This window comes from Vipera ursinii, assembly GCF_947247035.1.
Source record: "Vipera ursinii genome assembly, chromosome: Z".
NCBI lineage: Eukaryota > Metazoa > Chordata > Lepidosauria > Squamata > Viperidae > Vipera > Vipera ursinii.
The window spans coordinates 36,341,739-36,364,616 of NC_139517.1; the positions used below are offsets into that span (position 1 = coordinate 36,341,739).

The 22,878-nt window shown below is 39.4% G+C and overlaps 1 protein-coding gene across 1 annotated transcript in view; it reads right to left on the reverse strand.

Annotated features, from left to right (window-relative positions):
* SMARCD2 (SWI/SNF related BAF chromatin remodeling complex subunit D2) overlaps positions 1-22,878 on the reverse strand; it is a 66,773-nt gene that overhangs the window by 29,589 nt on the left and 14,306 nt on the right. Inside the window, exon 2 of the mRNA XM_083376282.1 lies at positions 7,153-7,340. Within this exon, the coding sequence (XP_083232408.1) occupies positions 7,153-7,340 (188 nt within the window). The remainder of the gene's footprint in view (positions 1-7,152; positions 7,341-22,878) is intronic.

The following is a 22,878-nucleotide window of genomic DNA, read 5'->3' on the forward strand; positions in this document are numbered from 1 at the left end:
CCCTCCCTCGCTCTCCCCCCCCTCGACTTCCCAGAGCTGAATACAGGGTATTAACTTTTACAAACTTAAGCTAAAATATGCTAACTAAAAAAAACACACTAAATTCTATCACACATTAACTCCCCTTAAACATAACTAAATAACTAACTAATAAATACCTAATGATACATCATATAAAACTAATACTTATTCATATGCTAAATGAAACTTTTTAGTCCCATATTTATTCTGAATATACTCGATCCATCTTCTCCATTCCACAATATATCTCTGTTGCGATTGTTCTTTCAAATATGCTGAAATCTTTGCCATTTCCGCCAGGTTTGAAACTTTCAAAGTCCACTCTTCTATAGTAGGCAGTTCCTCCTTCTTCCAATATTGCGCTACTAAGTCTTGCTGCCGTAATTAAATTCAACATCAATTTAGTATCTATAACAGTACAATCTGTAATAATACCCAACAGAAATATTTACTGTGGAGAAAACCTTATCTTTTTCTTAAATATCTTCTGCATGTTCCACCAAATTTTAATCCAAAAAGCTGTGACTTTTTTACAAGTCCACCATATATGTTAATATGTTGCATCATCAAAACCACACCTCCAACATTTAGGCTGGCAGTTCGGATACATACTTGCTAATTTTTTAGGATCTAAATGCCATCTATAAAACATTTTATAAAAATTCTCTCTTAAATTTTGAGCCTGTTTAAATTTTACATTTCTAACTCTAACAAATATCTTTTCCCAGATATCCATTGTTATGACCTCCTGAAAATTCTGGGCCCATTTTATCAAACAGTCTTTAACAAGTTCCGTTTCTGAGTCTATTTCTATCAATTCTATTTATATCCTGCCCTTCTCCAAAGACTCAGGGCAGCTTACAATCTAAAGCACAAATCAATGTGCTTAGCAACGTACAAAGTACACTTCCGGCATCCAGAGCCTGCCTGCGTTTCTTTAACCTCCACATGCTTCCGACTCTTGACAACTTCAGCGTTGTAAACCTTGCTGCTGTTAGTATCCTGGGTGACTCTTCTCCAAACCCCCTCTACCCCAACCCGGGTGAAAACGCTAACGTGCTCCCAGTGTGTGCCTATCCCTCTCCAACCAACTGCCCCCCCATCCGTATCTGGCTCCAGCGGGCTCCTCCACATGTCCCAGGGCCGCCCTCCAGCAGTACCCGGCTCCGGTCCATCTGACACCGACGGAAAACAGCCGGCCCTTGCCTCCAGCGTGCAGGCTATAGAATGCGGTCCCGGCACAGGTCCGTCGGCAGGCAAGGGAACAGCTAGCATGTTTTGTAGTGCCCAGGCTCCCTGTACGGCAAGGCAGACTGGGCTGTCCTCCTGAGTGCCTGCGGGGTCCTCAGCAAAGCCCTGTGATGCAGGCGCATGCAAACACCGTGAAGTAGCTGGTCGTCGGGTTTGCAGAGCCAGGAACCGGCGATCAGCTGATAGTCAGGCTTGCTGATTACGGACAGCCTCCTCCCTTGTTTGTCGGAGCACCGGGTCATGGAGCGAGCCGTGTGCAGTGGGGAGGTGAGTAGGTGAAGCAGGGCTTGTTTTTGGAACGAGACCCCCTGCGTAGTGTCGGGCCCGCAGGGCTCAACAACAGACAGCAATTTTGTGATTCTCTCCCCCTTCCTCCCCCCCATCAATGAGCTGCCGAGGTTGCCTGCGTGTGTGTATGTGTGGAGGGGTGTTGTCTCTGGTTTTTCCTTGAACATCAGACAATAAAACCGCCCCTAACCCTAACACCCGGCGTATAAGACGACCCCCGAATTTTGAGACGGTTTTCATGGGTTAAAAAGTCGTCTTATACGCCAGAAAATACGGTACTCCATTTTTCTTATCTGGAGCAGACGCACTAAACTGTATACCCAATCTAGAGTTTATCAGATATTTTTGATCAACTGCACGAATATGCGTTTCTTGTAAACAAATAACATCATTTTTAAATTGTTTCAAATACTGAAAAACATTCTTTCTCTTGTGCAGGGAATTTAATCCATTAACATTCCAGGTTAGAAACTTTGTCGCCATCTTTTGCGACCTGAAGCTTTCGGAGTGCCTCTTGCAGAACCACCTGGACCTGCCTCTTCGGTCTCGCTCCTCCCACAGCTTCACTATAAGTAAATTCTTGAGATATGATTGCAGCTTTTTGTTGTTCTTGTTCTTGTCTCATTCGTCTAATTGCAGCCCTTGTCATGCTTTGTTCTTTAACCTCTTCTGTCAACATCTGGGGCTGCTCAACTTCTACAATTAGCTGAGATTCTTTAACCATCTGCAAAGTAACTCCTTCGTCTCCTTGTTTAGTCTCCACTTGAGTCTGACGCTCTCCTTCCTTCCTTTGAATTCTGGAAATGGCGGAGGACCTGCCTTCAATATGTTAGAATAAAAATCTCGTGCCTTCAAAACTGTATTAAGACAATATCTCGGGCCAGCATAATTCACCACCAAGCCTACTGGTATCTCCCATCTAAACTGAAGCTGCCGTTTCTTTAATTCATCTGCCAAAAAAGCAAATTCTTTTCTTTTCCTTAAAATTCTTGGAGGAATCTCTTTCAGAAGTAAAACTTCTTGCTCAGCAACTTTAAATCTATTATTATAAAAGGCTTGGATAATCACATTTCTGATCGATCTCTTTGTAAAATAGACCACATCTCTAGGTAATTTTCTTTGCCTGGCAATCCAAGAATTAACATGAAATATTTTGTCTATATCCCCCATAATATCTTCCGCTTGACACTCCAAGATCGGTTCGAGGGCTTGTGCCAATAACTCTTTCAAATTTTCCTTTGGGTCCTCTTTCAATCCTCTAATCCTCAAAGCAAACTCCATATCTCTATATTGTATCATAACTACATCATCCTCAATCTTTTCCATCTTATTTTCAGCTTCCAACATTTTAACATCCAATCTCAAATTATTTTGATTAAACTTCCACACGATCATCCAGGCGCTCAATACAGACTGCAAGCCCCTGAAATGCAGCCAAAATGTCTGCTCTTATTTCAGTATTCTTCTCCTCAATAAGTTCAGCTATTTGCTGGGATTATATTTTTAAAGCATCTTGTAAATCTTTTAATGTTAATGTGGGTGCAGGTACCACAGGAGGAGGCATCAAAGCCTGTAATGAGAAACCAGCACTTCTAGGAACAGAAGCTTTGGTTGATTTAGAAGCCATCTTAACACCCAGTTAATTTCCGTTGCGCACTTTCACTTTCCACACCACTTGCAACTTTTTCTTTCAAAGTAAACCAGAGTTAACGTTCAAATACTTGCTGTTTCAATATTTTCCTGCACAGCTCTGCCTGCATCCAAGTAATCCAAAGTTAATTGTTGATTGCAGGGATGGTTGCAGCGTCCTGCTCCACTCCAAAGCCTTGGAGCAGAGGAGTCCCCAAGTCCAGAGCAAATTCAGGCTTCAGGGGGGCTCTCACCCTTCAACCCCCAGAATTTAAACTCTGGGGGTCTAGGGGAGCTCTCCCCTTACCTGAACGCTCACCCTCCCCTCTTCTCCCGAGGAGAGGGTTTCCAAGCCGCAAAACAGCTGATCATCGCTGTTTTAGCGGTTCCACAGAAAGCAACAGAGCTGATGGCCGAAACGGCCATTGACAGAGCCTTGCCACCCGGAAGTCCAAAATTCAGATGTTTTCTGATTCATATTTATGGCAGTTGCAGTGTCCTGGAGTCATGTGATCAACCTTTTGCAACCTTCTGACAAGCAAAATCAATGGGGAAGCTAGATTAACTTAACAATCTTGTTACTGACTTAACAACTATTCATTTACAACTATGGCAAGGTTGTAAAATGGGGAAAAATTCACTTAACTATCTTGCTTAGCAACAGAAATTTTGGGTTCAAATGTCCATGCACAGAAAGGGAAAAAAGAAGCAGAACAGAAGAAATAAGAAAAAAAGGCATCTCACTTAATAGGGGAAGAAAAGAGGAAAAAAACTTGGTAGAGATAAGGGCAGTAGGTAGTTAAGGAAAGTTTGCTTGTCTGACCACATAGTGTGAATGAAAGGAACTAAAGTTGCAGATTCACTGATCGAGTGAATAGTTGCTAGGTGGCAGTTGCATTCCCTCAAGAAACACCTCCAACTTAACTAGCACTCTTAAAAAGAGAGGCAGTTCAGTGCCTATGAACTAAGAATAGAAGAATAAACAAGAATAAGGGAATTTTGTGACTCAATGGGTCAAGCCCTGACTTTCCACTTTCATCAATTAAGCATAAAATTCAACTTAGGGCTGACTTGAGGAACCAGAATAGTTATATTTTAGATAATTCAAATTTATTAATAGTAACCAATATGAATATAGAGAGCCAGGGGTGAGAGGAGGATGCTTTTTAGTTTATTACACAGTCAAATGTGGAAATATCTGCTTGTTCAGTATGTATAGTATATGACTAGAACAATGAACTCTTGGTTGTCAAGGTCCAATTAAGGCAGTTGAGTTGGGTATGTTTAGAGACAGAGAGCATGTAGACAAAATCTTCCAGGATGTGACAACTTAATCTCCTTTCCGAGATAATACTTTCTTTGTTCTCAAGGAGATGAGGGATGACATATTTTCAAGGATGAAGGAAATGTTCCTGTAGATGGACCGAATCCTTGAGTAGTAGACCCATGCGTCCTTGTACAGAAAATATTCCTCAAAGGGGGGCAGGGGAGACAATTCAATCATTAGAAACATAGAAGACTAGTAGACTTATATTCAGAAATGTTCAAAGTAACTTATTACTATATGGAGCACCAGTCATTAAGTAAGTTGAAAGCTAAACCCTTCATTCCAGGCATCCACCTATACTTGTTCAAGTCCAGTTTACTGTATTTTATGAAGAACAATTAATATCTTTTTCTTGATATGGTCAGAAAGGGAAATAAACCTAGTGAAATACACAAATTACTCTCCATACGTTGTCCTACATTAAAGGTGGTAGTCCTCTGCCTCCCGTCCAAAAAGCTACTTATGACTTGGTTTCAAAGTTACAGATGATGTCACACCCCACAGTCCCATGCAGAACATTTGGGAAAATTTGCCCTTATGATTAACCATAAAGATGCTGCATGCTCCACTGTGTTGTAACTCGAGGACTACATTAAATCTAGTAACTGGAGAAGATTACAGCTAAGGCATTGAGGCAATGCAAATTAAGTTAGCATACATTTTTGCTGACAAAGTCTAAAAGAATGTGTAACTAGAAGGAAGATCCTTTTGTCCTGAAGGATCAATGTAAACCCTGGATTAATGGCAACGAGCCTCTAAATACCATTATAGTCTCCATCTCCTGCTTTGTAGTATCCCAGAAGTACCTTACTGGTTACTGTAAGAAACAAGATGTGAATTAAAATGGACTTGATCTAGCCTAACAGAGCTATTCCAATGCCCTAAAACAGAGAGAAGCTTCATATAGGCATTACAAAAGGATTACATTCATCAGGCAAGCAGCCCCTCCCAAGCAGCAGTACTGTCTGCTGCTATTCGCATCTCCACCCATTTCCTTGTTTTCAACAATATTGTCTATTCTTCTCAGTAAATGCATTTAAGTACTTTACTAACCAAGCCAACAAAGCTTTATTTATTGATCAGTTAAGGCCAGTAAGGTACTGCAAACTAGCCAGGCAATTCTTTCATGTTACTGGAGAAGATGGGCTGTTTTGGGGAAGTGAATCGTTTTAAGTTTTTTTAAGGGTTCAACTAAAAATTACCATCTTTGAATCATCAGAGAAGGTAGCATGAGGATCATATTAATACTTTGAATCATTCCATTTCCACTAACTTAAGAGGTTGAGAAAGCCTGGTAAGTATTTTTGATTCTGGCTAACTGAAAACAGAACTTGAACGGATTCAATCTCTTTTTTGGCTTACCACAGCAACAAGATCTCCAACAGTCCCTCCCCTGTTGTGTTGGGAATTTGCAGCTAAACAAAGCATCCTGACAAAAGTTATGCTTCCAGAGACACAGATAATTTTCACAACATGCCATAAAATAATTCTAAATCTTGTGGAATACCTTAACTAAATGATTTAACATAAGTAAAACAAACAAACAAATGCAGTCTCTTGATAATAGAAAAATCCATTAAGGTCTAGTTCTCACTGCAATAGTAAATCTAAGTGATCTACTTTACCTTCAGGCAACAGGTGAATATTCCTTCACATCTCTCTCCATTTTAAAACTTAGACAGAAAAACAGGAAACACTAGGCTTGAACCTGATTGCTGTGGTTTTAAATTGTAGAAATTTTAATATGGCAATTATGCTCAGAAATGCTGCAAATATTAGTTAATTCTTAACAGAAATATGCTAATTAACTGTTAATATTTTCATTAACGAATCATATATTTTATGGGATGTAGTTTAAAGTTACGCAGTAATAGAGCAGCTTCTGATAACATTCAGACACCCAGTAGTCTCATCCCATCTCATCAGCATGTATGACTGAAGCAAGGGAGATCTTTAAGATGGAAAAGGTAGTCAAAGAAGAAAGAATAGTAGCTAAAACTTTTTCTATCTTTATAAATAATCATACATTTCAAGTTTCATATACAGAAGATTAAAAAGTAAAACAATGTATAGCTGTCTTTTCTAGTCTTTTATTCATACATTTATTCAAAATGTATGTTTTTTTATCAAATGTACACAATCATAAAAGACTCTTGTGTTCTAATAAACAGAACACAAAAATAAACAATGTAGAGCTTATTGGTGATCCTTGATAATCAGGACCAAAATTTTCATCGTAAATCAATGTGATTATAAAGGGAAATATTGTGTGTATCTAACTGCTTAGTAAAGCAATCCCAGCACTTCCCGGATATCATTATTAAGCATATCACTGTGGATCATTTTCATATGACCATGTCTCCAACTTCCTGGAGGCTTCCCCTTTTATGTGGGGGAAGGTTGCAAATTGTCATCATGTCACACAGGACACTGCAATAATCTGAAATCTGGGCCAGTTGCTGAGCACCCGCATCATAATCATGTGACTGAGGGAGCACAGTGACAGCTGGAACTTTGAAGATATTCATAAATAATAATTGTTCAGTGCTGTCCTAATTTCAAATAATTGCTGAATGAGTGGTTATTAATTCATGGTCAACTGTGCAACAAACATTCCACCTATTGCACATTCTTACCCTCGCCTTTGTGTAAGTGCTGAAGGCTGCTGCGCCTGAGGAACAAGTAGACGCTTTCGGAAGGGATCCATCAGGGATGGTGGCATTCCAGGTCTCATGGAAGAGGCTGTACCATACGGAGAACCTGAAGGGGATCCCACTTGTAATCCTGCCATAGGCATCCTTCCACTAGGCAGCATTCCAGGGCGCTGGTGTAAAAGAAAAAAAAATGGGCATTTTACAAAACTGGGCCCTGCAACTCTCAAGAATTCATTGGAAGCTTAAAAGACATATTATCAGACAAAGTTTGATAAAAGTATGGAATGTTATAAAGTGAATAGTAGTAAGCCCAAGAATTTCATCTTGGTTTCTCCCTTGAAATGCTTTTCATGCTGGACAGAATTAAAGCAAAATTACATATGCAGATTAACATAAAAAATTACATACGCAGATTAAAAACAGAAACAATTACTCAGTAAAGACTGAAATATACAATGGTAACAGTGTAATAAAAAACCCATGCATTATAAACACTCATATAAAATCAGTATAATATGCATACATCTCTTATTTAGAAGTCATAACAAAGAAAAAATGGAATGACAAAATGGAAGTAAAATTTCCAAGAAACAGTCATAATGCAACAATGGAAGGAACTACTGACTAAATCTACATTTACATCAAATTATAGCTTAAAGGAAAATTAAGTTGGAGTTCTTTACCATCTATACTGGTATTCTTCATCATCATCATCATCATTCCAGCCATTGTCTATCCACTGCATGTTTCCAACCATCATTCTACATTTTTCCAACTAATACAACCTTGAACTTTCTTTTGCCAATTGGGCCCACAATACTTGCTGATGTCATTGATCCATCTTGTTTTAGGTCTCTTTTTATCAAGTGGAATCCATCTATGATTGCCTTAGTCCACCTACCATCAGTTTCTCTTGCTATGTGACCATTTCCATTTCAATACTTTTACTCTCTTGATATCATATACATTCATTTGTTCTCTAATTCATGTGCAGATCTTTCTATCTTGTCTTGTGATGCTGAGCATGTATCTGTCTATGGTTCTTTGCGCCACTCATAGTTTTTGTGTTATTGTGAGGTTTCTGTCCATGTTTCATTGGCATATGTTAGAACTGGTAGCACATATTATTGGAAAACTTTTCTCTTCAGGCACAGGAGATGGTTGTTTGAATGGTCATTATAGAGTCTACTTTATACATGGTAAACAACTGCATCAATAATATTTAGGATAGACAAATCATATTACTATTATTATTATCAGAGTGGATTTGATTTAAATCAAGTTATTATGATTCCTCACCAGCCAGTGGATCCGGCAGCCAAATCTGAGGACTCAGATGAGGAGGAAGAGCCTGGAGAGACATTGGAGTCTGAGGAAGGTACTGAGGAGCACCAAGACTCAGTCAGACGAGGAGCCCGGCCCCTCTACTCACGCTCGGGCAGAGACACAGCAGTTTGGAAGCTCGAGTTGGGCGACAATGAGGAACAGGTGGGGCCAATCCCGGATGTGCAGATGCGCAGAGAGGAGAGGTGAGCAAGACAGAGGCAGTGGGGCAGCTCCAAAGGCAAAAGAAAAGTCATTAAGAAGCCACGCCCTGGCTGGACTATAAAAGGGGGAGGTGTGAGAAGTGCTGGTTGCCGAAGGCAACCATTCACCCTGCAGCTTTGTGTTTTTTTGATTGGGTTGTTTGCCTCCGAAGTCTTGGACATTGAGTCAGGTGTGTAAAAATAAAAAGGGGTTTGTTTTTCTTGTGGGTCCTGCCTGGTTCCATGAAGAGAGGATTTTCCTCGTGAGTAAAGCGGTTGAACAAGTACTTGCATAGGCTGCACAGAACACAAGTCAATTTAAATCACGACTTAAATCATGATTTAAATTACTAGTAAAAAGGCTTGATTTAAATCAATTCGCAGCGGCTCCTCATCTGACCCGGTGTTGACTCACCAACAGTCCCATTCACTTTAATGGGACAGCTGCTGATGTGGCAGTGACACAAGAAGTTAAGGGATGTGCCGCCACAATGAGGCAAGGCAGGTGGGGGAGGGGGGAGCTGACCCACACACCACGCACCTACTTCAGCCAGGCCTTTTCTTGCTTGGCGATCTTCCCTTTCACTCTCCTCCCGAGCCAGACTACCATGCTACAGAGGATGGTGGGATAGGCCCAGTCCCCCTTTGCCGTTTCGGAGTCAGGGGGGAGTGACGGCAAAAGGCTCCGCTGCCATTGTGCACCACTGGAGGGGCTTTCTTTGCGTTTTGCAAGAAGTTGGAAATTCTGACTGAACTATTTTCAGTCCTACAAACTCTGTTTCCCTGCAGCAGGAGAGAAATGTGCCAGAGCTGAAAAGCAGGTTAGTGAAGAAATACTTTCGGGAAGAAAGAAGAGCTGGGTGGTGGTGCGCCAAACTCCACAGCAGCGCCAGGAGAAGCATCAGGAAACAGGGGTGCCATTTCCAGAAATGGAATGGCCTGGCTGGTGAGGCCCTGAAGTGAGCGGGTGCGGGGCGCGTAGGGTAGCGCCGCTCCCTCCTCTATCTGCCTCGCCTCATGGCAGCAGCACGATATGCCTCATGGCCTCCTGCCAAGAGTGGCCACAGCAGAAGTTGGCTGGCAGCCACACGGGCACCTGCTGGACGGGGCTGTTGGTGCCACCACCGCAATGCGAGGCAGGTGTCACAAAAAATATTAAGACATCCCCAAAAATAAAACCTAATGCCTCTTTTGGAGGCAAAAATAATATAAGATCGGGTCTTACTTTTGGAGAAACAGGATAGTTGGAGAACTACTCATTCTTTTATTTAATTAAAACACTTAGAGCCTGGTACAGATGCATTTTTCTTCAAACAATCATACAGTTTGTAGTGTACATAGATTTGCAAAACAATGGGATAACAAAATATTCCTGAATTTTGTTTTATGATTTATCTCATGATTACTGTGAAATTGTGTGAATGCATCAATGCAGTGCATGTTATCTCAGCTTGCAAAGCATGGATGCATTGAATGAATTTACCAAAAATGTAAATATACAGCCTCATGCTACATAACTAAGCTCCATTAAATGCTGAATAAGCTAAATTATTATTGCATCTCAAATAGAAAACTATAGACAGATTTTTAATCCCAAAGCATTTTATTAAAATAAATTTGATAAAAATAAAAAAATTCAATTTGAATTAAAAATATCCATTTTTTTCATTTTTTAAAAAAATCATCAATTATTATCCACCCTGGTTATTATTAATATTTAATCCCATCATACAAACACATACAAGTACAAACAAACACACATATACACTATCCAGGTGGTGAACATTCTTAATACTCCTATTTCCTATTTTCCACACAACAACAGCCCTATGAAGTAGATTGGGTTGACACAAAGTCATTCTGTTGGCTTTTGTATCTAACAGAAGCCTAGAACACACAGTCTTCTAGTTTCTCAGCCAGTATCTTAATCACTACAGCAAACTTGCTCTTTAATTCCCAGACAATTCCAAGTTGTAATTCCGAGACAAGATTTACTATATGTGATGGACATATAAAAGAATGCAAAAATATTTGAAAGACATATATAAAGTAATGCACAAGATCTTGAAATTTAAATGTGAAATGAAAGTACAACTTTTCTTACTAGATATCATCTCAGAAAAAAATCAATGAGAAATGTAATAATTCAATTAAATACTTACAGCAGAGAGAAAACTGGAAGAAAGATACAATCCCGACAATATCTCATTGGGAACATGAATAGGGCGAATACATAGCAATGGCAAAAACTAACAATGCACAGGTAGTCCTTACTTACTGGCCATTCAAAGTTACTGTGGTGGTGAAAAAATAACTTTATGATCCATTTATACCTTTGCATCCTCCTTCAGTCCTGTGACCTCCATAATGCTAGTACATGTTGTTCAGTGCCTGAGCTGTGGGGGGCCCTCTTGCAGAGCACAGAGATTGGAGAGAAAGGGATTACAAGAAAGTAAGTTGTTTGCTAGTTAAAAAACATACTAAAGCAATGCAATTGCAGCAACAGCTCAGGGAACTGGGAACTACAGATGCACTATGCAAATAGCTTACACTACTTTCTTGAAATTTCTTTCTCCCGAATTTCTCTGCTGGGTAAAGAGTAGTGGGGAGGGGGATAAAAGCAAGTCATTTCTATAGGCAATCTCTCCTTTACCTGACTTTATCTTGCTGCTGTCATGATCACATTGCTCTCAATGTGTAGAAACAATGCTTATTCTCTTCACATCTGTCTCTCTCCAATCCCTCTGCTCTGGGGAAATGGGGTGGGGTTTAGAGAGAAAGCAAGCAATTTCCACAGGCAATCTCTCCTCTGTCTGACCCTTCCTCCCCATCCCACACTGTTATTCAAAGAGTTATCATCTCTGTTATAAATTATATGGAAATAATATAACCAATAATATAACCATGATTATCATATTTTCTCCTCTATTAATTTATTTAATCCTTCTGTAAAGCCATCACTAGATCTTCTGACCATGAATACCAAGTTTAAATATGTGCTGAACAATATTCTTTTTATCTATCTTGAATTTTCCACTATTCAATTTGATCAGATTCCAATATTATGAGAATTAAAAGCTACTTAATATTGTAGTATTATGAGAATAGCACTAGCACTTAAGACTTATATACCACTTCATAGTGCTTTACAGCCCTTTCTAAGTGGTTTGCAGAGTCAGCATATTGCCCCCAGCAAAATGAAAAGTTTCTCCCCAGCTAATTTAATAAATTGCAATATTATGACAATCAAAAACTTCTCCATGGCTGTTTAATAAATTATTTCATTCTCATATTACAATCTATGATCGAATTGAATATCATATATAGCAATGTAATTCTTGATTATATATCTTTCTTCCGTTCTCCAATTTACTATTTTTCCTGATTATCTTGTAAACATTCTCCACAATGGAGTTGTTCGTGCTTCTGCTCATTTTGGTTTAGCTTCTCTAAGCACTTGTGAGTTTTGCAATGGCCCTTCTAATGTGTACTCATTCCAAAGTTGGTCATGTGATAGCTTATATAACAGCTTTTTTATACTGACTCTTTTCCTAGTGATATCTACTGTAAATGCCTTTTTCAAAACAGCTGCAATCATACCTAGATTACTTTCCTATCAACCACTGCTATGGTATCTCATGTCTTATCAGAGTTTAATGAAGAGAAGGGTGAGGGGTGACATGATAGCAGTGTTCCAATATCTCCGGGGCTGCCACAAAGAAGAGGGAGCCAAGCTATTCTCCAAAGCACCTGAAAGCAGGACAAGAAGCAACGGATGGAAACTAGTCAAGGAGAGAAGCAACCTAGAACTAAGGAGAAACTTCCTGACAGTTAAAACAACTAACCAGTGGAACAACCTGCCTCCAGAAGTGGTGAATGCTCCAACACTGGAAGTTTTTAAGACTGGCCAGCCATTTGTCTGAAATGGTATAGGGTTTCCTGCCTGAGCAGGGGGTTCGACTAGATGACTTCCAAGGTCCCTTCCAACTACTTCTTCTTCTTCTTCTTCTTCTTCTTCTTCTTCTTCTTCTTCTTCTTCTTATTATTATTATTATTATTATTATTATTATTATTATTATTATTATTATTATTTTATTATTATTATTATTATTATTTTATTATTATTATTATTATTATTATTATTATAATATTATTATTAGTATTAGTATTAGTATTAGTATTATTAATTCTCTATTCCAATTCACTTCTCTATTTCTGTGTAGATAATGTTGCTTATGCTGAAACTCATTTATCATTCACTTCTGCAGTTCTTTTCTGTGCCTTTAGGTCTTAACTGTCATAAGTAATTTATATGCACACAAACACAAACACACATCTAAAAATTCCTCAGAAGGGAGAATTTTCTTCCATTACTAGAATCCTTTATGAAGAAAAGCTGCACTGTCAACATTTCTTCTCTGTATAAATTGTTGGAAGATGGATCTCTGACTAAACTAGATAATCTAGCTACTCCTATTGAATAGAGAACTGGCTGAGTAGCTCTGTCATTTTTACTCTACTTTCATTTCAATTTATTTATGTACTGGAGTGATTTATGAAACACTTAAGAGGCACTTGTTGGAGTATGTGTACACACATGCCTATGTCCTTGAATCTGCTTTAGAATACATTTCCCATGTCTCTCCCTCTATAATCTAAAAGATGTTCTTTTTGCCAAGTGGTTAACACAGCTGCCAAAGCAACCAAGCCAGCAGGGCAACATTTCAGTTTTCCCCAACAGGCCCAGGCACTGTGTCTGGTTTGATGCCACTCCCAAACAAAACACAAGCAAAAGGATTAAGCAACACTATACAAGTTCAACAGAGAAATGACTGCCCAGAGCACTTAATTATAAAAGAAGACAAAAATCAAAGGCATGAGAAAAGACTGGCACATACAAAAAAACTGAACGAAATCAATATATTGAAGTATAAGTAAAAGATACTTCACTGATTGGTGACTACACGGACATGTCCATGAAAATCTCTTGACAGGAATATGAAAATGGTTAGCCACTGACCTATTCAAAGTCTTATAAATTCACAATCTAGTCTACAACCCTAGTTTTTTTTATTTTCTTCCATCCAATTACTATCTAGGTCCAGCCCTGCCTAGTGCTTTTGAAGATATGTCAAAGTTTCTGGTGCTACCACCTTCTGTGAATAAAGAAGCAAAAAATTAAAATACAGTAAAACACTGACATAGTTTTGAAAAGATGTCACAGAGGAAGAACTACAAATTCTACTTTAGCAATGGATTCAAGTTTCATTGAGCTACTTTACTTGACTGAGCTACATACAAGCTAACTTCTAATGTCAGTTGTCTGTTCCTTCTATTTTCAATATGCAGAGCAGAGCCCTGAAAAAGTTTAGATAATTCATTTTTTCCATGACTCTTTGATCCAGCAGCAAGATCACCCTCTCAACCACCTCGTCTCAATATAAATAAAACACTGAACACAAAGCAACACAAATTTCTCAATAACCTTATCACACGTCATCACAATATATACTGGGCTCTAATAACATTCTGGCTCAGCACCTGAGGGAAAAACCAAGTCTTCAAGGCCCACCTGAAGATTAATAGGGTCAGGATTATCTTAATCTCAGGGCGATTAAGAAATTCCATTGGGCAGTCATCATAGCAGAGAAGACACAGCTCTTGGGTCTCAGAAGGCATACAGAGCATGCCCACTCTAGCATATTCATTTGTCACAAAACTGATTTCTTATAATGATATCCAGAAAAAGGTTATGTAACACTAGTAAGATAATTTATAAAGAGTCTTCTTTGAAGAACTTCCATGGCTGTATTCCTTAATGAGAACCTTACCTATTACCCAGTCCTTTCTTTTCTCCTTAATTATCTCATATACCGTATATACTTGAGTATAAGCCGAATTTTTCAGCCCACTTTTTGGGCTGAAAAATCCACTTCGGCTTATACTCCAGTGAACAAAAAAAAAGAACTGTCCCTTCATTCGGGCCAGGCTGCTGAGAGAAGGGAGCGGCAGAGCCTTGCAGAGCCGGTAGACTCTGCCGTTCCGCCGGTAGACTCTGCCGCCTCCTGGTCCACCCTGGCGCCCGTCCTTGGTCTGCTGCTTGGGCGCTGGGCAACTGCTGGCTGCGCCACCGTACGGCTGCTCCCCGGCCTTCCGGACGGCCCCGGAGGCTGCTGGGCCGCGTCGGCGGCCGTGCCCTTCCCTGGCTTGTTCCCGGGGCCCGGCAAGACGCCCTGTGGCCTCTCCAGGTGCCGGGTGGGTGGCCGCTGAGCCGACTCGGCGGCCGCACTCCTCCCCGGCTCGTCGGCTGCTTCCGAGGGCCGGCAGGTTGCTCCGCGGCCACTCCAGCTGATGGGCGGGTGGCTGCTGCGCCGTCTCGTCGGCTGCGCTCCTCTCTGGCTTGTTGGGGAGGCGCGGGTGCTGGCGGCTGCTTCCGAAGGCCGGCGGATCGCTCCGCGGCCTCTCCAGCTGATGGGCGGGTGGCCGCTGTGCCGTCTCCTCGGCTACGCTCCTCTCCAGCTTGTTGGGGAGGTGTGGGCGCTGGCAGCTGCTTCCGAAGGCCGGCGGGTCGCTCCGCAGCCTCTCCAGCTGATGGGCAGGTGGCCGCTGCGCTGTCTCCTCGGCTGCGCTCCTCTCCAGCTCGTTGGGGAGGCGCGGGCGCTGGCGGCTGCTTCCGAAGGCCGGCAGGTCGCTCCGCGGCCTCTCCAGCTGGTGGGCGGGTGGCCGCTGTGCCGTCTCCTCGGCTGCGCTCCTCTCCGGCTCGTTGGGGAGGCGCGGGCGCTGGCGGCTGCTTCCGAAGGCCGGCGGGTTGCTCCGCGGCCTCTCCAGCTGATGGGCGGGTGGCCGCTGTGCCGTCTCCTCGGCTGCGCTCCTCTCTGGCTTGTTGGGGAGGCGTGGGCACTGGCGGCTGTTCCCGGAGGCCGGTAGGTTGCTCCGTGGCCTCCCCGGGCGTCGGGCGGGCAGTTGCTGGGCTGTTGCGGCGGCTGTGCACTTCCCTGGCTTTTCGGGAGACCGCGGGCGCCGGCGGTAGATCTCGGGGCCCGGTGGGTCGCTCCGCGGCCCCGCTGAATGTCGGGCGTGCCGAGCCCAACAGGAGCGGCAGAGCCTTGCAGAGCTGCTCCCTTCGGCTCCTCTTTGTTCAGGCCAGGCAGCGGAGAGAAGGGGCCGCAGAGGCTTGCAGGGCTGGTAGAAGTGGCAGCAGTCCAGCGTTGTTTCTCCCCCTCGTCCGTGTGTGTGTGTGTGTGTGTGTGTGTCAGACCCGCAGGAATGGCTAGTAAAGGTGGCAGCAGTCCGGCATTTGCGTTTCTCTGTGTGTCAAGCCCCGTGGGCCTGACACACAGGAGGGGGGGACGCCGCTTCCTTACCAGCCATTCCCACGGGTCTGACACACGCACGCATGCATGAGGGGGGGAAACGCCGGACTGCCGCCACCTCTACCAGCCGTTCCCGCAGGTCTCACACACACACACACACACACACACACACACACACACACAAGGAGGGAAACAACGCTTGACTGCCGCCTCCCTAGCAGACCTTCCCTGCGGGATGTGCTGCCAGGAAGCCTGGCAGCCTGATGAGCGGACCCTGCGAACCGCGGCCCGAGCCAGCTCCGGGATGCTGCCAGAGTCAACGAGCGGCTCGTCGTGGCACAGAATATAGATATGTTGCTAAGGGGCCAAGCTTATACTTATACTCGGCTTATACTCGAGTCAATAACTTTTTCCAGTTTTTTTGGGGTAAAATTGGGGGTCTCGGCTTATACTCGAGTCGGCTTATACTCAAGTATATACGGTATTCTATGGGTCAGTGTTGGCTTTGACCGCAATTGACCTCAGAAGTTGATAGGAAAGGTAGGAAATAGGCTTCCAGTTTGCCAAGTCAGACGACATGAACGTCTGGAGGACGGCTCTCATCTTCCACGTCCAGTTTCACATCGCTGGGGGGGTCCTAAAAGGGCCGAAAAGCCACCTTGAAGGGGCAACCAAACAGAAGGGGCTTTTGCAGAAACGCGGGGAGCCACAACCCCATTAGTCTCTGCATTCCCTTTGTACCGGCGGACGAAAGACTGGCCATAGTAATATGGCCAGTTACTAGGCTGCAGACAGCCGAAGTCAAACTTACCATCTGGCAACATTAAAGCAGCATGGAAGAAATAGGGGTAAGATTCCTCTCTTATATCTTAATCTTCTTCTTTTCACCTAAACAAGCTGCCATGTAGAGAGGGAGGGGGGAACTCAACCCTCCCTTCAAAGAAGCGGCGAGCAAGCTCAGGGGTGTTTAAAAAAACGTTGAAAAAAGAAACGGACTAAAAGAAAAGAATTTTCAAAGTACTTGGGGGGCACCCAGTGGCTAAACCTGAAATTGCAATCGGACTTTCTCTTTAAAAAAAATCAAGAAAATATTTAAGAAAAACAAGGTAAAATTAACCTTGAACACCAGATGTTAAACTTCACTATGGAAGAGTTTCAAAAACAAATCTATGTTATGTGGGAAATATCTTACCAAACTTATCAGTTCCTTTCTACAGCTGGCGATGAAATAAGAGCTTTTGGAAAAGAATTAGAAAGCATCTCGAAGAAACAAATTCAAACTGTGACTACAACTAATATTTTTTTGGGACAGAACTTAACAGAAGAAATTGAACAATCAAATACATTGGCAGAAGAATTAAATATTCAACAAATATAGTCTTTTGAAGATTATAATGGAGAACAGATGGAAAAAAATCTATTCAGACCAGGACAACTATATCAAGAGGTGAAAATAATGAGAAAAGTCTTCAGAGAAGGGCGGGATACAAATGGGATTAAAATAAAAAATAAAAATAAAAATAAGATTTGGTGCTGTTAACAGACTCCTCAATCCTTCAAAAGTGGAGACCGGAGGGCCACTTCAATATGATATAACAACACAAGAATGCTTTGATGACCCTGAGGCAAAGAAGCGAAAAATAACATGGCAAAGGAAGAAAGCAAGAATAAGATTGAAGAAATATGGACATTCTTAAGAGGCCTGATATACATATTAAAATTGACAGGATTGTACTTGGATTACGAGAGATTGTTTTAATGAGTAGATAAAATATACTAATATATACTATATATAAAATATACTGAGGACCCAGACTGTTGGGGGCAATACGCTGACTTTGTAATAATGCCGCTTGGGGGGGAAAGCCCTAATAAGCAGGCATATACATAGAATGAAGGCTACTGCTAAGCACATTGGTTTGTGCTTAAATTGTAAGCCGCCCTGAGTCTTCGGAGAAGGGCGGGATATAAATGGGATTAAAATAAAATAAAAATAAAAATAATTAAAAAAAATAAAATAAAATACAGATGTATGAATACTAACATTGAAATATTGAGTTCTTTAAATGATATGGATTAAGATATATATATGTTAAACATGATAGAATGTAACTAATAAACCTGGTTGTAGTGACATGAGGGGATGTATTAAATGTTGAAATGGAAGAACTTTTTTTAAATTTTTAATATGTGGAAATTATAAATGAGAAACAAGAATATTATATTGTCTTCCTCCTCTTTCTCCTCCTTGTAATTGGTATTTTAATGATTACTATTTTAATATTGTACTACTAATATTGATATGGAAATGAGATAAATAAGAAGTGTATTATATTACTAGGTATTGGAGAAAATTGTGTAAAGGGAAAGGAGGTTATTTAGCAATATGAAAATGAGAAATTTTAAACATTTAATTTTAATAGCAATGTAAAATTAAAGCTAGAAAAATATATATAAGGTGTTTGATGTTTTAAAGATGAAATGTTAAAATATAAAATATACTAAAGTATTGATAAATTTAAGAAAACTATTAAATGATTGATGGATAGTAATGAGAAGTATGTTAATTTAGATAAGAGATAGTATGCATTAAAGGAAAAAATAGAGAGGAAGTATTGGTTACGACAATTTGGAGATTTGTAATAATATGTATTTGTCTGAAATGGGACTATTGTAACCCGGACACCACGTTGCTTTTTAAAGATGGTATTGTAATATTGGAAAACTATTTTTTTTAAAAAAGGAGAGGTAGGAAGTAAACCTCCTCCACAGTGCACCCATCCCCAGTCCTTCAGTGCTTGTGTCATGCCAGTCATTCAAGCATTCTCCCTGACCTGTGCTTCATCCTCACCAATATGCACCACAATCCTGCACACTCTACCTGATCCATGTCCCCCACATATCATTCCCTAAGCCTTGCATACCCCAACTCAAGCTCTCATATTGTCGCGCACCCTTGCTGACCCATGCCAAAACCTTGCACACTTTCTCCAACTCATGTCACATTCTTTCTGACCCTCTCATATAACCTCTCCAATACTTCTTGCACCTCTCATGCACCTTTCTTGATCATCACACCCTCCCTGATCCTCCCTACATCTCTCTTGCACCACCACTCCTAATACTTCTTGTTCCCACCCCCACCCATCAGCAGTCATTTATCTGCTTGCTGGTCTGGGATTTGCAACTTCTTACTAGTTAGGGAAGATGGCAGAATTCAGTATGCCTGTGGGATAATGGGTACTACTTATAATGGGTAGCTTAATTCATTTGACTGAATAATCTGTAAAGCATTTTCTTTCACCTTATAAGTTGGAAAGCAAGCACTGTTTTGGAAACAATGGGTTTTATCTTATGCTGTGAAAGTTCAGGCAATATCCCTATGATTGTACTTTTAACAAAAGTTACATTTAACTGCTTGTTATTGTTCCAATCTACACATTTCTCTTGAGAGCAGTATTAGTTACGTAGCCACGGCAGCATATATTCCTTGCCCCAAGAGGAATATTCATGTCAGACTGGTAGAAATATAAATTGCCACCATTTTTTCTCCAAGGCATTGTAAAACTACCTATAGTCTTATTAACTCCTTTTATTCTTATATAACAAGGGGCATGATTTCAAATTAAAACATCAAGATTCACATCCTTCACTATTCAACTAGGAAGGACAATATATGTATGTGTTTTTGTCTTTTCTTAAAGTACTTTTTTGAATTTTTTTTGCCTAGTTTTAGCTTTGTAAAAAAAAGTTTTTTAAGTTTGTATTTTAATTTTTTGAATAAAATTAAATTTAATTATAAAAAAGAATTCATAAATTAACCCAGGTGAAACCAGACACAGAATAAGAAACCAATCTTAATTTCACACAAAAATTCACTCCTATTTATTCCCCTACCTCTAGCTTTTTTTTCTTTTCAGTAATATAATTTGAAGTTATTTTTTGTTGCCATGTTTAAATGATCAGAAGCCAATTATGCTGACCTGTGTGTGTGTGTGTGTGTGTGTGTGTGTGTGTGTATAAAGTTACATTTAAAATATTTTAAACAAAGATAAAAATGAAGGCAAATTAATATAAAGTAATAAAAAGAAAAAATAGAAAAAAAATCAAAGACAAAGCTAAAAAGAATAAGATAGGGTAGTTATAAGAAAAACAAAGAAGAAAAAGGCTACAAGGAAGCTTCTTCTTTGGAACAGTTGCAAGTACAATTATAAATTTACCTCTTTATAATTACAACATAACTTTCTTCTTACTATAATCTATCCGGTCTAATCGTCAAAACCATCAATCATTCATTTTTTTCTATTTCACACAAAAAAGTCTAATAAAGGGATTCCAGTCAACAATGAATGTAGATATTCTTTTCTGATCAAAGAAATCAGTCATCTCAGAAAATTCCACTATTCTCATCAACCATTCCTCTATAGTGGATAATGCCAAATTTTTATAGAATAATCCTGCTGAAGTTATTATATACAAAACCAAGTTGCATGACTTTTTTCAACTGTTCGTCCATCAACCCCAAAAGAACTCTGCTCAAAACTGTAAATTAACCTTTAAAACCATCTGAATCAGTGTACGTATCTGAATCCAGAATTTTCTAGCTTGTGTTACATGTCCATCAAACATGAAAAATTATCTTTTCTTGTTGCTATTTTCAACATAAATTTGGAAGTGATTTTATATGTCACCAATTTCTCTGATAACATATACTAATGGTACATCATTTTATAAAAATTCTTTTTGAAGATTATAACATGATGTAAATTTCAATCATTTCAGCTACATATTTCCCATTGCTCCTTCTGCATATTATAACCAACATATTAGCTTATTTTATCATACATTCTTTCACTTGTTTTTCTGGTTCAAAATTCAAAACAATTTATATACTTTAGCAATTATATGTTCACCATTTGTACACAATTCTGATTCAAACTCAATCTTACAATGTTCAAAACCATAAACTTTTGTCTACTTTAAATATTTCTAATAACTAGTCCAATTCTAATATTTTTTTATATAATTTTTGGTAAAATTGTTTTTGTTTATTGTTTGGTGCATATATTCTCAATATGGCACGTCTAACATAATGATTTTATCCATCCCACTCAAATCTCGTCATGTCCTAACTCCAAAAACTTCTATTTCTGAGCAACAGCCACTTTCATCTCAACCAAACAAGTTTCAAAATACAACCTCAAATCAAGTAAACTTAATCTTTTGTAGTCTTTCACTTGCACACAAATTTATATATATATATCCTTCTGCCACTGTTTAAACAATAGTCATTATATCAGTCTATAATTTCTTATTAAAGTTAAATCTTCTCTCTTTGGGTATGCTACATTGGCCTTGTTCCAATTTTCTTACCTCCTTATAGGATAGAATTAATCTTGTTTTGTTAAGGGATGTAAAAGTTCACCCTCAAAACATTTATAATAAGCAGCAGATAATCCATCTGGACTAGATATTTTTCCTGGTTTAATCTTTTTATAGCTTCAGAAACTTTCCTTATTATTATAAACTTTCCTTATTATTATAAATCTATTCATAATCAGTGTCTGTTCCCTGTAATCCATGGTGAATGTTGTTGCTTAAGATATTCATCTATTTTCTCTAGACATGTCACATCCTTTAGTATTAATATTGATAAAAGCTTTTTATATGGCCATATCATCCATTAATACATTATCTCTCTCTTATAACATTGATATATATTTTTTTCATAATTTATATTCTAGCCACCTTTCTGATTTATTTCTTTTTCTCTTAAGGAACATAGTTAACACAGATAAAAATTGTTATAAAAGTTTAATTTTTTGAGAAATACTTCTCTGGAAATTTCTTTAATTCTTCTTTTCTCTATTTCAGAATAGCTTATGTTTTCTCCTGACTATTCTTTTTAAGTTCACTGTAATGTTGTATAAAATAACCTTTAATAAAATCTTTACTCTCATCCCAAACAATTCTTAAATCAATGCCTTTACTTATATTTTTTAAATAAATTCTTTTGAAGCTTCTTTCTATAGTAATATTTTGTTTAGTCTTCATCTAAGAGAATTAGATTTTTGTTTATAAAACAAACTCATAGGATTATGATCTGAAAAGTTCTTTGGTAATATCTCTACTTTAAAAACCTTAGTAGTTCAAATTATTTCTATCGTTGAAAAAAAACTATTTGTGTCAGAAAATTAGGTATCTTCTTTTGAATTGTCGCTTTTCTGTCTCCATATACCAAATTTGTAGTAATTCACCTTGAACAATTTTTATATTTCTCTCAGAAATTCTGTCCAGTTGTAGGGGAGATCACTCAATTCCAATACCCCATGAAACACCAATTTTCATAAGAGAATCTATTTATCCCTCTATAAGTCATTTATAAAACAATACCAATAGCACATAGACTTATATACTGCCTTAAGTCTCTGGGTGGATAACAATGTCATCATATTGCCTCTTACAACCTGGGTCCTCATTTTACTGAGTTTGGAAGGATAGCAGGCTGAGTCAACCCTGAGGGTTGTCAGGATTGAACTGTAGGCTGAGTTTGCCTGCAATACTGCATTTTAATCGCTACATCATCATTGCCTCATGAGACAGAAATTTCCATTATCAAAACCTTAGTCCCATGAACTTCCATTTCCACCTCAACTCATCATGCTCATCAACCAGTACAAGTTCTGGTTTTAGCTGGGGATTTATATACCTAACCACTCCAATCCTTTCTTCTTTTTCTTTCTTTTTTTGTTCCTGCTAATATAAAATCTTTAGCAATTTTTTTTAAAAAAATCAAACATTTTATGTCCTTTCTTCTACTATGTATCTCTTGTTGACAAATTATATATCTTGTTTTAATTTTTTCAAAT